Below are 15,426 nucleotides of genomic sequence, written 5' to 3'. Positions count from 1 at the left end.
AATGGACAAGGCCTTTCCATATGCACAATTTTTTTTACCCCTGTGACATTGACCTTGAACTTAGGGTCCGCGTTTAGGTTTCGAAATCTGCGTTTAGGTTTCGAAAAATGCTCATAACTTCTATGTCCCTTGAGATATAACCTTCATATTTAGTATGCATGTGTATATGGACAAGGCCTTTCCATAAGCACAAAATATTTTACCCCTGTGACCTTGACCTTGAACTTAGGGTCCGGGTTTAGGTTTCGAAATTTGCGTTTAGGTTTCAAACAATGCTCATAACTTCTATGTCCCTTGAGATATAACCTTCATATTTGGATGCATGTGTATATGGACAAGGCCTTTCCATACGCACACAAATTTTTACCCCTGTGACCTTGACCTTGAAGTTAAGGTCCGCGTTTAAGTTTTGAAATCTGCGTTTAGGTTTCGAAATATGCTCATAACTTCTATATCCCTTGAGATATAACCTTCATATTTGGTATGCATGTGTGTACGGACAAGGCCTTTCCATACGCACACAAATTTTGACCACTGTGACCTTGACCTTGAACTTAGGGTCCGCGTTTAGGTTTCGAAATCTGTGTTTAGGTTTCGAAAAAAGCTCATAACTTTTATCAAGCGTTTATAGGGGGCATAAGTCATCATTTGGTGACAGCTCTTGTTTAAATTGTAAATCAGCTTAACCATTGAAAGATTGCAGTACTATTGAATTCTTCGAATGATGTTGAAATCAACCTTTTAACAAAATATGTGCTCTTAGATACTTTATCTGGAATTACCAATAACATAATCAGTAAATACAAAGTACATTATAGCTCTCCAACACAGCAAAAGAGGATCACTTAACCTGTTCGTTTTTTAAATTTGTTTCGAATAACCAACAAAACATGCTTAAATGGAAAAATGCAATCATATGATTATTACATACACGCAGTAAGATTAAGTTCGGTTATTCACATTATTATTGAATGCAATTTTGATTATTATACTACAAGAACAGAATATCAATTTTCTGTATTCAAGTCATGTCTACAAATGTAGGATATTTGAAAAAAAAAATTATACTGCTAAAGCGCAACAGAAGAATCAATTAGATATTTTTATTATAAAATTGCAAACAAATAAACTTGAAGACTTTGATGACTAGGAAGCAAGTGAAGAATCAATGATATCTTTAAACATCGCAAAGTATATAATTTTAGATATATAAATTTCGATACCTCATGGATACGTTTTACAGATTGCGATGACATATTTTAAGTTTCGGAATTGTTAAAGGTACTTTAAAAAGGCTTTATGTTGTATTAAGAGCTTTTATCTCTTTGATGAAACAAATGCAATGAAAATCAAATTCCATCATACCAGTAGTGCACACGGTCGATCAATGACTTTAATGTTATTTAATCTTCCTCTATATATTTCTAAATGATGCGAACACACTCAGAATCTACTCAATGCAATTTTATGTTCATACAACATCTATACAATTCAAGTAGATTCCAAAATTGTAAAATGCGGTATAATATTTAAAGTAACAACGAGTATTTCGCAAATTATTTCTTAAAATAAAGTTAACCTATAACAAAATCAGTGTTTCTTATAGCAATAGCCAAACATTCAACGCTTGATGTGGTATGGTAACATAGGTTTAAAGGATCAGTAGTTGATGTATTAAATACTATATTCATCAAAGAATTCAGTGATCTCATAATTCGTAGTTAAGTTTATCAATATCGGACATATTATAAGTTCCCTGGACTTTGCAACCAAACGTGATTGTTGGTGTTACAATTGAGTCAAAAAGTAATAATTAATTTTCATATATTTCTTAATTTTGCTTAATAATGAAGTAAGGTGATTATATGCTCATTCGGTGTCTAATTGCTCGTTTAACTGAACCGTTTAAGGAGCAGTGAAAACCTAAGTAAGTGAAAAATCTACTATTGCAATATGTCACCATTGAGTTCCCATTCTATATTTATACTTTTGAAATATACACACCTTAGAACTCTTGACATTAATCTCACAGTTGTAAGAATATTGATATGCAGACTGCGGCATTGTCGTCGGCAAACATTTACAGAATGAACAAAAGTGGTGAAAATGTTTCATCTTGCTCGATCGATTATAAGACATATAAAAAAATTCTTAGTATGACATTGCACATGTTAGCATTATATAATATTTTACACGTGAATAAATGGAATTCATCATATTCAGTATATAAAAACGGATGCCTATCGAAGGGAATATCCGCCAGTACATGCATGCTGCTAAATTATAACTTCATTTTGTTGTGTTGCATTTGTTCCAAAATAACTGCGTCTTCCTTTCGTCTTTATGCTTTTCCATCAGTTAGATCATATTTCTGGCATAGTGCGTTATGATGTTTGCTCGGTGTATTTTAATCCTATACTCGTGCAAGGAAATGACAAATGCATACTTTCTTTTTGTCTAACAAAACGCTGTATAACTCATTTTTACCCTTGTACTATGTGTATGATTTTATCCTCCAAATTTTATGTACAATTTAATAATTAAATTTATTACGTCCGTCATTTATACATGTGTATATTTGTCGCGCAAAACCTTAATATTGTTGTTGCATATTTTGTAATTTGCAATGATGTATTTGTCGAATTTATTATACATATTCAAAAAATTGACTTATCATTTATTAGTCGAACAAAACTCTTTATAATAATTGCATATTTTGTTATTTGTGTAAAATCAGTCAAAATGTATTATTATGTATGTGATAAACCTTACGCGATCAAGATTATATTTAGCTAAATGCAATTATGTTAACGTTGACATAAGTATATGTTTATATATGACTAACTATCTGTGAATGACAAAAACTGTAAAGTTTACGTCAATAAAACATTCTGTCTGTATATCTGTCTGTCTGTTAAATTGCTCACGTGGCTTCTTGTTTCTTTATTAATCTTTCTATGTACAAACTGCTTTATAATATAACAGGGAACCAACACAAATTTGGCACAAATTAGTATAAAGGGAGGCAACTGTGGTAAAAGTACGTACAATAATTTCCTGAGTGTAGACTACTTTTGTCGGAAGAGTAATAGTTGCGTCCAAGCTAGTTTTTCTGATACAAAACTCTGTAAAGAGATGTATTCGTGTAGAATAAATAATTGTATTTATTTATTTGAAACTTGCTAAACATTGGGAAACTTTGACCAAGACCACGTGGTAATTTCGCGAAACTCGCATTTGTGAATGTGTGTGTGTGCGCGTGCGTGTGTGTGCGTTTATATTTGTGTGCGAGAGTGTGCGGTGTAAATTGCTGTATGTGTTATGTGCTTTCATCGTGAAAATGAATTACATCTGGAGAGTTGTCAGCAAGTAAAGCACCAGATCAGAAAACGAACAGACTTGTGTGTATTTTCTAGTTACATCAGAGCCTGAGGCTGCATTATGTAAGGATCCGGATTGTGTCCCAGCACGACCTTTTTAACATTCTAGACTGGCGAAAGTTGGGACGAATATGAATTATAGCTCCTATTTTTAGCTATACATTTTTACTAGAATATCTTCAGTTTTGATGTATTCATGTGCTGTGTGTGTGGTTAAGGGGGAGGGGAATACCCGGAAGAAAACCCACCTTTTCGGTATGGCGACCACCAACCAAACTCACATGCTTATTAAGGCATTGAACCCGGGTCGCCGAGGAGATAATTGTGTGTACAAACCATTGTGGGTTATAATTGTTTCAATGAAATTTGTTTGGAGGAGCGTAACTAACAATGTTCATATCATTGTTGGGACCAATAATAGTTCTCTGCTGACTGTTTTCGGTAACACCTGCGTTTATCTTTCCATATGTATTTGTGCTGGTAAAGAAAGTGTGACACAGTGACTAACGTACATCGCATGATTTATTTTCACAGCTGCGGTCCGCTTGATATTCAAACGTTTGCAGCTGGACCTGCAGTGATTGAAGGTCGTTTTCCTGTAAGTCTCTACAATTAGTGCACAAACCGTCATGATGAAGTGAACACTTATCAAAATATGTCAACATGTAAATTATCGATAAATGTTATATTATTATATTACTTTACGCAAAGAGAATGTGATATACGTGGTCCGATTTGCGTTTTCTGCAATATGATGACGACAATAACGGGAGTAAAATAACTTAAAAGTGTTTGTTTTTAAGCTATTTAACCAACTTGACACTTGCTTTATTCGAAAAAGCACAACTCATTTCCCAAAATTACACTTCTTCTTAATATTTTTTTTACCACATTTATATTACCACATATATTGTGCCCTTTTTATACAGTATGTGCGTTCAGAGGCGCTTTTCATTTTTCCCCGATCACTGGGTCATAAGTCGTCCGTTCACATCTTGGCGCAGTATGCAGCCACGGCACATTGGCTTATTTCCCTCACAGGTACCCATTTATACACCTGGGTGGAGAGGAGCAAATGTGGGATAAATTTCTTGCTTCCAGTGGTTACGGCGGGACCTCTCGATCTCTACGCCAGCGTCCTACCATTAGACCACTGTTCCCATGTATCAAGTTGCATAAGAGTGCCAATTAAGTCTTCTCGGGTATAACCACACTGGTATTGCATAATAGACAACATTTAACATATAATTAGTAGCTCAGGAACCAAGATAATGTATAATATAATTCTTATAAGTGCTATATGTTAGAAAACTGTTAACCAGTTTTATGTACATCACAAGCAACCTCAGTATACACTTTATTTCTTAATAGAGACTTATCTTCATATTTGAACTTTCTAATTCGATTCTAGAACAAATGAGTTTTTCTATGTTTTACTTCGGTCCTTGCTAATGTTCTATTTGAAAATACAGTAATTGTGTTATAAATAATCATACAACGTAGACGGTCAGCTTTAGTGTTGAGCACTTCCTTTGATGCACGACGTAAAAAAATCGCACAAGCTATTATTATTTTGTTTCGTGTACTAGTAAGTCCTTAACAATTATTCCGTTTTTGCCTGATGCATACTTATTTTTCTTTATACTGAGTCATCTTACAATTGTTAAATATTGATGTTATTCGTAACAAATAACTACTTGAAAGTTTCTCGTCGTTCACATGTCATATGAACATTGTTAAGTCTCGAGGCTTGTTTAGTTTCGGTTATTGATATGTAAAACACTTAATGCGATAATGCTTAGCCGTTTTAAACAGCTGTTTATATTAATATGTGTTCATTTTGTGTGGCCAATCTATCTGTGCACACACGTTTAGGAAATTAAACACATTAGGTGTACCGTCCGACTTTAAGTTAAAAACATAAGCATGTAAAAAACATGTTGGTTATGTCTTCTTTGAAATTTGTTTTGGCTCCACGGCGTAGTTTAGCATGTAAATTAAGTTATTTCATAGCTCATCTTAAAGATTCTTTAAAACCTTGAAAACAATCAAAAAGTTATACGACAGTTTGCTGGTCCATAAACATATCTTACGCAAATAGTTATTCGCAACAAACAGTAAACGAAATGTCCTTAACGAATAACCTGTAATCGATATTGCAGGTAAAACGTGAATTTTCCAAATGTAAAGAGCACCGCTCCGTTTATAGCCAGAGATAGACTGCATTTGATAATAAATTGTTTATGAAGTGATTTGGCAAACATACAAATGCAATTGAGGCTTTAATCTTTAAAGCGACAGAACAAATAGCGATATAGAAACACACGGGGATTTCTTATGTTCGTTAAAGTGGGAATATTATTATTGATTTTCTCAAGTCATAGACACTTATGATTGCAGCTAAAATCTAAATCATAAACTGTGTCTGCATTGTTCGATTTGATTCCGTGATTGAGTATTACTGATGATCTTTAAAAACAACTATTGTTATCGCATAGCTGTGCACACTTCAGGAAGCGAACTTTATCACTGGATGAACACTTTCACTGAATGAATTTCACTGTATAAATGATTTCGCTTTCAATAGTTTATTTATTTTCTTTGGACTGTATTACGATGATGGTTAACGTTATGGCATTGAGCCTAATTATTTTTGATCATTTATATATTTATTAAATACAAATGATGAACTAACTGCGAAATTAACGTTCTTGTGAACACAAATTTGTACGCGTTAACATGAATATCATGTATAGTATAGTATTACCATATATACGCTTGAAAGAGGCTTATTTTTAGGGAATATCTTTCTCCGCAACTCAAATGTTTATTAAAATGCTAAACTCAAACACGATTAAATATTACTTAATTAATAAAAGTTTATTGAAAATCCGGCATATTGCATTTTGCCAAATTAATATTAACAAACGAACAATGACCGAAACATGGAATAATAGAACATATCGTTTTTTTTTTACAGATGAACGCATGTGACAATCAAGAAACGCTTGCATAATACAAAATAATATATATGCCTTTCAAGTACAGTTTTGTGTGTAATCATGGAAATATAAAGCAGCTTAACGATTAACATTCTCAGACCTACGTTTGAAAGTTTCTACAAAACATTTTGCAATGTTTTTGAGATTTAGAATATTTTGGCAAGACCTCGTTTACTTATGATAGGCCAGAATGTCCTGATAATATAATTATACTTTGTACGCAATTCGTTTTATAGTGAACAACACATTAAGACGTGACATTATGATTCACATACTTTTTAAAAATAAAGTTAACACTTACATTCTTCTTGGGATAACCTGATATATATTCTATTTCAAGACAATGAATCGGAAGTTTGTCATTTTGATTCTGGAATTTTAATAACATATGCAATCAAGGTATTTTTATATCAGAAGTTTTTGTTAAGTACTCTTTGTATACATAGTGTAGTGCATGTAATTGTTTTAAATTTCTAGAAGAAAAACGATCGTGTACTTCTAGTCTAAGAAACTCAACTGAATTAAAACTGAGTATCTTACATATACTCGCAGAGAAAATCCATTTTGAAATGTAAGTCATTTTTCGATACACGTCAGGAGAATTTTTTCTCATTTTCAAATAACATGATTGAAAAGCAAATTCGTTACAGTGAAAACTTAAACTTTAATAGCACAACAAAGTGCAACAATACGATACTTTCGAAAATATTTTACCGATAGTCTGCATTACCTTCGGGTCGGGTCGGCGGAAAAAATGATAAACAAGAAATAATTTGTCGGTCGCGGTTAGTATAAAAACGGGAGACTTAAAATAAGCAATACAAGTAACGGGTTTCGTTTAGCTCATGACTATTTGCAAAATTGAAAATAAAGACTATTGAAACAGTTTTATTATAGTTTAATTTATAAAGGCTAAACAGCATCTAATATTCTATTGAATATACACCAAATTCTTAATTCTTGAAAATGATAGTATTGATGTTTCCTTATATGAAAAAATGGAAACAATAAATTTTCAACACGAATAAAGCCGAATAATCGTAATAATATTTGTAATGCCATGACCTATTTCAATCAAGTTTTAAACACAATTTCATTTTTTAACAGTTGCCCACGTTTTGTCCTGATTATTTTATAGTCCCATAAAATATATATGATACGCCTACACATTCAACCTTGACTTCAATGCCTGTTTTGCGTGTATTACTTTATTTCTGATCATTTAGAATAAAATAATGATTGAAACGATTAAGAAGACAATGTTACCGAACTTGTTTATTTGGTAAATAATTTAACATTTTTACCTTTCCTTTGTAAAATAGCCACCCTACCTGGTATAATTGGCGAAAATTTTACCAAGATTCGAGGGTATTATTTTCAAACAAGAAGACAATATTTCGCGTAAATGATAAAACATAGTCATGAGGATTCTTTTATATTGTATACTAAACATCCCGTCTCCGTGTATAAGCACACATTCTTTTTTTGAACAAATTTAAGTATACGATTGGTATAGCACGTTTAGCACAGAATCGGGGAAAAAATGGTTTTTAAAAGTACGTTTTGTACCAAAGTGAAAGGCTCCCATGTATGGTGGGTTTAATAAATGACTTCAAGACAATGTGTCATGATTACCGAGGTTTATTCGATTAAGCAAAACCCAAAGTCCACTCTTAGAGGTAAGCCATTGTTTTATTTCAATATGTTTAAATGTTGAGTGTTGAATCTATGAGCATGTGATGAATTATATTGTACTTTTGTTTTATTTTATTGTCTCGAATTCTTTTTGATGATTTACTATGATGAATAATAACACGACGTGCCTTAACACTTTAAAAGTAGCTCCTAAAGAAAAAATATTTAGAAAACATATGTTTCCAATGATTTTCAATATTTTTACACATCATTAATAAATGTGTTCTTTTTATAACTGTTGGTTTACATTAACATTTCAATCAAGTATGCATACTTTGGTGGTAAATAATTGCTTTAAAGGTCAATTTTAACACTTTTGAAAACTTTATAATATCAAAGACAAATGTTTAAATTGCGGAATAAAAATATTTGCAATAATTTAGTGTTACGCCTTATGCCATAAATCACCAGGTAAAGCTCCCAATAACGCACCGTTTTCTAAAATTTTAACTGACTCACCTCCCTTGCTGTAACGTCAGAGATGTACATCCGCTATATTAACCGCGTTATTTATGCCGAGACGATCCACTGCATTGCTATTATATCAATACTTTTATGTTAAATTATGGACTTTTCTGACGAATCTGATCATTATGAAGATGAACTGCATGAAATAAGACCGTATATGTTCGAGCCAAGAGCAGAAAGCCAGGAAACATATATCCCGAGCGAGAGTGATGAGGGCAACTTTGAGGAAGCCAATTCTGATGGTTCCTACATCGGCAATGTTGACGACTGGTAAGATTTGTTTCACGCTTTTATGTAGGAATGAAATTTGTGTTCAATTTTATTTTATGCAAAAACAAGCGAGTATGTTATTTGTAATTCTATATAGGGGATCGAACGATACTGGTCGGCTGCGAATTTAATTACGAATGGCAGCATCTAGGAAAAGAAATTATTGAATAAAAATAATAAAAAAAAAATCTTATTTTGTTTAAAGGTGTGAATGTGAATGTTGTGTTAACATGCCCACAGCTCACGAAAGACGATGTTGTCAGTCAACAAACATTGTAGATGGAAAAGCAGAGGCAGAAGGTGTGCCTTGGATCACTCTTCACGAGGGGTTTCAGGTGAACTGCCTCAACATACATGTGCTGGAGACCTCATTCTATGAGTTTATACATGACTATGGGCCCAGAGAGGAGCAAGTTCATGAGTGAGTAAAACGAATTTGTATGTTTAAATTTGTTATTTTTTTACGACCTATCTAATGAACTTCTTCAGGGATTTCTTATATTCCATTGTAGAAATTTTCACATTTAAGGCTACAGCCCCACATAAAATTGATTACAATTCATGTACTGAGTAAGATTGCGTGAAAAAATATCCCCAGATTTGGTTTTCACACATTAATTTCCCCCAATTTATGACAGCTAGAGCCCCCTCCCAGTCTTAAAAAAGCCTGTTCTCATTCAGTATAAGTAGCGTTAACTGTTTTCCATTGACTCAATTTTTCTGGCAATTCAGGGCATGAATCAAAACTCATCACGATCACTACTCAGTGTTGCTGTCAGAGCTGAAAATATATACATTATTCCTTAATTATGCTTTCAGACTGTATCGGTACCTGGCCTACAGACGTTTCACCAGATGGGTGTACGGGCTCCTGGGAAAGAAATTCAGACGGGTTATTCCTTCGTGTGCAGTCAACGCCATTCGTGAACAATTCCCTTCTGAGGAATACAGCGCGTTTCGATATCCTCAGTAGTGATTTTTGCTAAGTTTCTAGCGTAAATCTTGTTTGAAAGTTGACAGAATACAATTGTTAAAGCCATGTTTTTAATAAATTATTTCTCAAAAAAAGACATGGTTTTATTGTTTGTTCACTTTATCCAGTAATTATTCAACACAAAAGAAACATGAAACTTCATTACACCTCCAACACAATTCTAGAACAAATACATTATAGGCTGTTGTCCTGTTAAATAAAACAAAACAATGATAACACTTTTGTAGTCAATATGTGTTTAAATTTAAAATAAAAGAGTAACCCCATCATAATTGAGTTTAACAGGACTAATTCTCATCTGGAGCAAGTAAATTCTGTAGGTATATCGTTTAAATTCAAATCATAGTATTGTTTTGCATTATATTAATTTATCTGAACGATTCGCCAAGAAAGTGTTGCTTCTGATATAGGTTGATTTAAAGCGGACTGCGCATTACTTTATACATTAGGTATATTGTAGCGTTCTGCCGATTGCGTAGATCTATTTATTGTTACTTTACAGATAAATATTGATGGTTAATAAAATGACTTTAAGACAATAAACGTTTCAAACTGTTTTTTATTGGTTAACTTCCGTTTCTTTTGTGTTCAAAAAAACTATATAATACTACATGTATACAGGCACCCACTGTCTAACAAATTATGTGTACTAGTTACACTGATCCTCTTGAACAGATACAGATTATTCCCAATATAGCGATATTTAAAAATATTCAATATAATCAGCTGATCAAAGACAGATCAATTCACACAAGTGCATTAATGCAAGCTTACGCTTAAATAGTTACTTTTTATGTTAGACTGTTAGTAAAGTATTAAAATAAACCATTTAAAAGTTATAGCAATCAAACCACGTACTCGAAAGACTTTTAAGTTAGATTTTTGTTAAAAAATGACGTGGAGTTGGTTCCTATGAAATGACTGAGCGAGACTGACTCGGAGCAAAAAAATTGCTCCTGATATACTCTGTGATGGGATCGACCATATTCTGGGGCGAAAAGCGGTCGAAAAATGGTCGTTAGGTGGTCATGTACCAACTATCGGCCAATGACCAAGAATACATGGGCAAAAAGTGGTCGGTGACGAAATAACTAGTCAGTGACGTCATCATGACTTAGCTACATTCGAACGTCAACTTAACAACTGACTCAGTAAAACAGACAAATGGCAGCCATCTTGGATTTAAAATAAGAATTAAACATAAAGCGCAGTTAAATTATGACATTTACAAGAGCGGTGTATAATACCATGAAATGATGTGGGCGTTTTCTGTTCGTTGCCTACATTCTTGACTTGGAACAATTCAACCGTTACGAACACAGGAAGTAAGATGGCTGACGGGTGACAAAAATGTGATTTCACTCAAGGAGTTTTACGATTTCTAAATGGATAATGGCATCTTATGCAAAAAGGAACAAACATATTAAGAGACTAAGTAGAAATTGATTACATGCAATGGATATTACCATTCACAAACGTGAGTAAGAAGTTGAATATATGCTTTAGGGATCAGTGTAATGAAATTTCGCGAGTCGTAATGTTACTTGCAATGTAAAGTCGGAACACAATCAAGCCCAGGATAAAATACATATTAAGTTTAAAATTGTGCTTATAAAATAATAAAATTTGATAAGCACAGTTTATACAAAACAATGTTGGACATGACTACTCGCGGTGGGTGCCTGTTTAAGATGACAAAACAACAACATCATAAAGGTAAGAATTGTTAAAACAAACATCTTCAAAGTCAATCAGAAATGCTGGGGCATTTCATTACCCCCCTCGCACAAAATTGGCTCCTGAGTCAATTCACAAATGTCAATTTCAATTCATTTTAAACATGAATGAAAGTATACAATCAAAAGTCCATTGGTGGCCTTAATAGCGAAGTTTCACTGTATTCAAATACTTATGTTTGAACTTTTATGAATAAACATTTAAACTAAAATTTGAAGTAACGTTTTAAACAGTACATTAACAGATTGTTCATATGAACTTTCTGACAATGTCACTTCTTCATTGTCAAGTGTCTTTTTGTAACTATAAACTTTAAACTGTAAAGATTATAATCAAAAACAATGTTCATGTACTGAGTGTTTAAAGTCACTTTCTAATGTTTTTAGAAACACTTTTCACTGATGAGCGGTTCTCTCTTCGCCGCAACCTGTCCATGTCGTCTCTCACCTGGAGCACGGCCGCGGTTACTCTTTGCAGCAAGTCGTTCTGCCTCTCCAACAACCGGGTGTGGCGGCTCATTTCTGTCACAATCCTCTCTACACCTGCAGCCATATCCGAGGTTAGCTTCTGGATGTTCCCCAGGATTAGGGACGTTGGCACTGCTGTCTCAACACGCTCCTCGGGGACTTTCGGAAGGGATCTAGTGGGAGACGCTGATTGCCTGACCTTCTTGGCTGGAGTAGGCTGAACCTCGGGATCTACCCCTTTAGCCGTAGTTGACCCACTACACACCTTTTGCGCCAGCAACTCCAGAGGCTCTTCATCAAGGAAATCCAAGCTTGAGGTGTCATCCAGGTGCAGGACGATCTCATCCTGGATGGGCGTTCCAGGTGTCACAACTGACTTGACGAACTTGGCTCCTGCAGTGGAATTTGGAGTATTTGCAGGTTGGAATAGCTGGGCCTGACCTGCTGCCTTCGGTGTAGGCCTGTAGACCGGAACTTCATTAGAAATTTGGTTCTGAATGAACCAGCCATTCGAGATGTCTTGAAGCGGAAGCGGCAGATGGTTGGGCACATAGGGTTGATGCCTGAACATGTTCAGACCCGTCGGCGCGGCAGTGACTGGTGACTGGATTTTAGGCGCCTGAGTAGGTGTAAGCAAATCAGGTAGTATAGGATTTTCTTCTGGGACATCAAACCACCATTCTTCTGCTTCGTCCCCATGTGGCTCCGATACAGGGTCTCCCAAACGTTCAATGTCCAACTCGGAGACAATGTAAGGGTTATCTGATTTATTCAGATATCGACGTAAATCCGTTACGACCCTCATCTTCGCCTCCTTAACATGGGGTGCGTATTTTGTAACGTGATCCAGAAGGTGCTGCTGTGTCTGACACCTGAAGCTGCAGAGGCTGCATGTGTAAGGTACTTGGTCAAAAGTAACATGGTACTTGAAAAAATTGCCCACAAGTCTTTCCTTTCTGTCGGTCTTCCTACATTTTTTGCAGCGGTACTGCACCCTTGGTTTCTCCGCTGTCTCCATATCCTGCAAATATAGCATCATGGATTGAAGGGCGAGTTACCGGTCTAGTTGAGGGAACCAATCTGTCTTTGATCAAAAACACTTTGTTTTGACCCCTTTAATAACGCTGACTTTATGGTACTTTTTTCACGAATTTAGAACTTTTGTCGATGACTGTGATACCATTAACATTTAAGTTACTTATTTATATATTTAATTTAAGTCTTGCGAGCTCGCCAAGTATCTGTGATATTATGACTGACTGTGATATAGTTAACACCGATTTGTATACGATCATCAGTGATATTTGTTGAGTTGTGTGTTCATTGCTAATAACATTGTGCACATGTCTGTGATAAACGGACTGGCTATGAACCAGACTTTTCTATCATAGTTTTTTTTACTTTCACTTTATTTTTTATAGAGTACATTGTACATGTATTTCACAAATTCACATTGCCATATGAACAATCAAAGACTAACAAAGTAAACTTTAAGCACTTGCTAACACGAAACTTGATTAACTAATTTACACTATTTTTGCACTTCACTTTCAGTTTATTTTGCACTTTTAACACCCATGATAGGATGTTTTTCCCTCTATAAGGTTTCAGCTTGTCATGATGAATGGTTCTCTGTTGTCCGTCTGCGTCCAATTGAATAGTGAGGTTGATTTTTGAAGGCATTGCGGTTACAACAAATGGGCCATCAAAGCGCGGTTCAAGCTTTTGTGATACATCGACTCTTCTAGCTTCTCGCGAGAACCATACTGCATCACCAACGTGGTACTGAGTAAAGGAGAGTTTCGAGTCGTATATTTCCTTGTTATGCCTAGCTTTACGTGCCAAGAAAACTCTAGCAAGCTCGTGAGCCCTCCTGGTTCTATCCCGCAGCTTCAAAGCGTGTGCTGCTGCTAAATCCACCATCTCCGCATTGTAATCTGGCTGGCCAAAAATAACATCAGCCGGCAAACGCACTTCTTGACCGGTTACCAACATGTTAGGTGACTGGCCGGTGCTCTCATGCGGAGTTGCCCTGAAGGCTCCGGCAAAGCTGCCTAGATGCAGGTCCCATTCTGCTTGCTCATCTGCAAGGTAGGCTCTTATCATTTTTAAGATGGAACGATTAAATCGTTCCACTTGACCATTCTCTTTTGGGTTGAGTGGGTCTTTTTAATTCCAAACAGAGAGCACATTTGTCTGAAAACTTGGCTCTCGAATGATGACTCCTGGTCTGAATGAATAGTGAGACGGGTCCCCCAACGGGAGATAAAATGTTCTACAATTTTCTCCGCGCACTCCTCTGCTGTTTGCGTTTTGACAGGGATTACCTCAACATACTTGGTGAAGTGATCGGTCATCACCAAGATGTGCCTGTTACCAGCGGGTGTCACTGGGAGTGGGCCAACAAAGTCAATTGCTAACATATCTCAGGGACCTCCTGCCTGTAGATGCCTTATAGGAGCCGTAGGCTTCTTGTTGGGAGTTTTTTCTCTCTCGCAGATATCGCAGGCCTGTATGTATACACTGATATCAGTTTTGAGATGGAACCAGTAGAATGACCTAACTAACATCGCCTTGGTCTTTTTAACACCTTGATGTCCAGCAGTAACTGGGTTGTGTGATTGGCGTACAACTGCCTCTCTGATAACCTTTGGCGTATTGAGCTGCAACGTTTCAGGGGCTGGCAAATCATCCTTTCTACGGCGAAATAGCACTCCGTCTTTTAACAATAGCTGATCCCAGATTACCCAATAATGCCTTGTTTCTGGACTTTGATTTGTCATGTCAGCACTCTCTGGGTTTTTTACCGGAGTTGATGGCCCTAGCAATAATGCCAATGTCACTGTCGACATCCTGCATTGTTGCCATCTGTTCTGATGTGTACTAGCTACACCAGGGTTTGGATCGTAGCACTGCTCGTATAGCATCCCGTGTCGCTAAGTTGTTTGACCGTGCTTCGTGAAATACATCACCATGGGGCCTGTCTAGTAAGCCTGGAAGTTGAGCGACCATTACCGCTACCCTTTTCCTACATTTGGTGCAAGGCAAACACTTGAGCGGCTCGCTGGTGTCAACTAGAGGACAGTCACAATCTTTCGGCCCTTCACATCTTGAGAGAGCATCACAATGTGGCTGCTTCAATCCGGAGCGGTACTCAATTGCGAAGTCATAAGTGGCCAATATGTCAGTCCACCTAGCTATTTTGTCTCTCGGCTCCTTCATACTAAATAGCCAGACAAGAGCTTGATGATCGGTCCTGACAGTGAACCTTCTGCCGAGCAGATACTGGCGGAAGTACTGTACATAGTAGACTACTGCAAGTAACTCCTTTTCAGTGATACAGTAGTTCCTTTCAGATCTGCTTAGCGCTCGACTGGCATACGCAATAACACGCTCCCTGTCCACTTGGAGCT

The 15,426-nt window shown here is 35.9% G+C and overlaps 1 protein-coding gene across 1 annotated transcript; it reads left to right on the top strand.

The window, feature by feature from the left end:
- The first annotated feature begins 8,642 nt into the window (after nucleotides 1–8,642).
- Nucleotides 8,643–9,788, top strand: LOC127849633 (P2X purinoceptor 7-like). The gene is made up of 3 exons (XM_052382379.1): nucleotides 8,643–8,815; nucleotides 9,021–9,236; nucleotides 9,635–9,788. Exons 1-3 carry the CDS (start codon nucleotides 8,643–8,645, stop codon nucleotides 9,786–9,788), a joined length of 543 nt encoding a protein of 180 aa, XP_052238339.1.
- The last annotated feature ends 5,638 nt before the right edge of the window (nucleotides 9,789–15,426 follow it).

Source organism: Dreissena polymorpha, chromosome 11 (assembly GCF_020536995.1).
Source record: "Dreissena polymorpha isolate Duluth1 chromosome 11, UMN_Dpol_1.0, whole genome shotgun sequence".
NCBI classification, from domain to species: domain Eukaryota; kingdom Metazoa; phylum Mollusca; class Bivalvia; order Myida; family Dreissenidae; genus Dreissena; species Dreissena polymorpha.
Note: the sequence above shows the minus strand (reverse complement) of the source record. Positions and strands in the feature narration are given on the sequence as shown.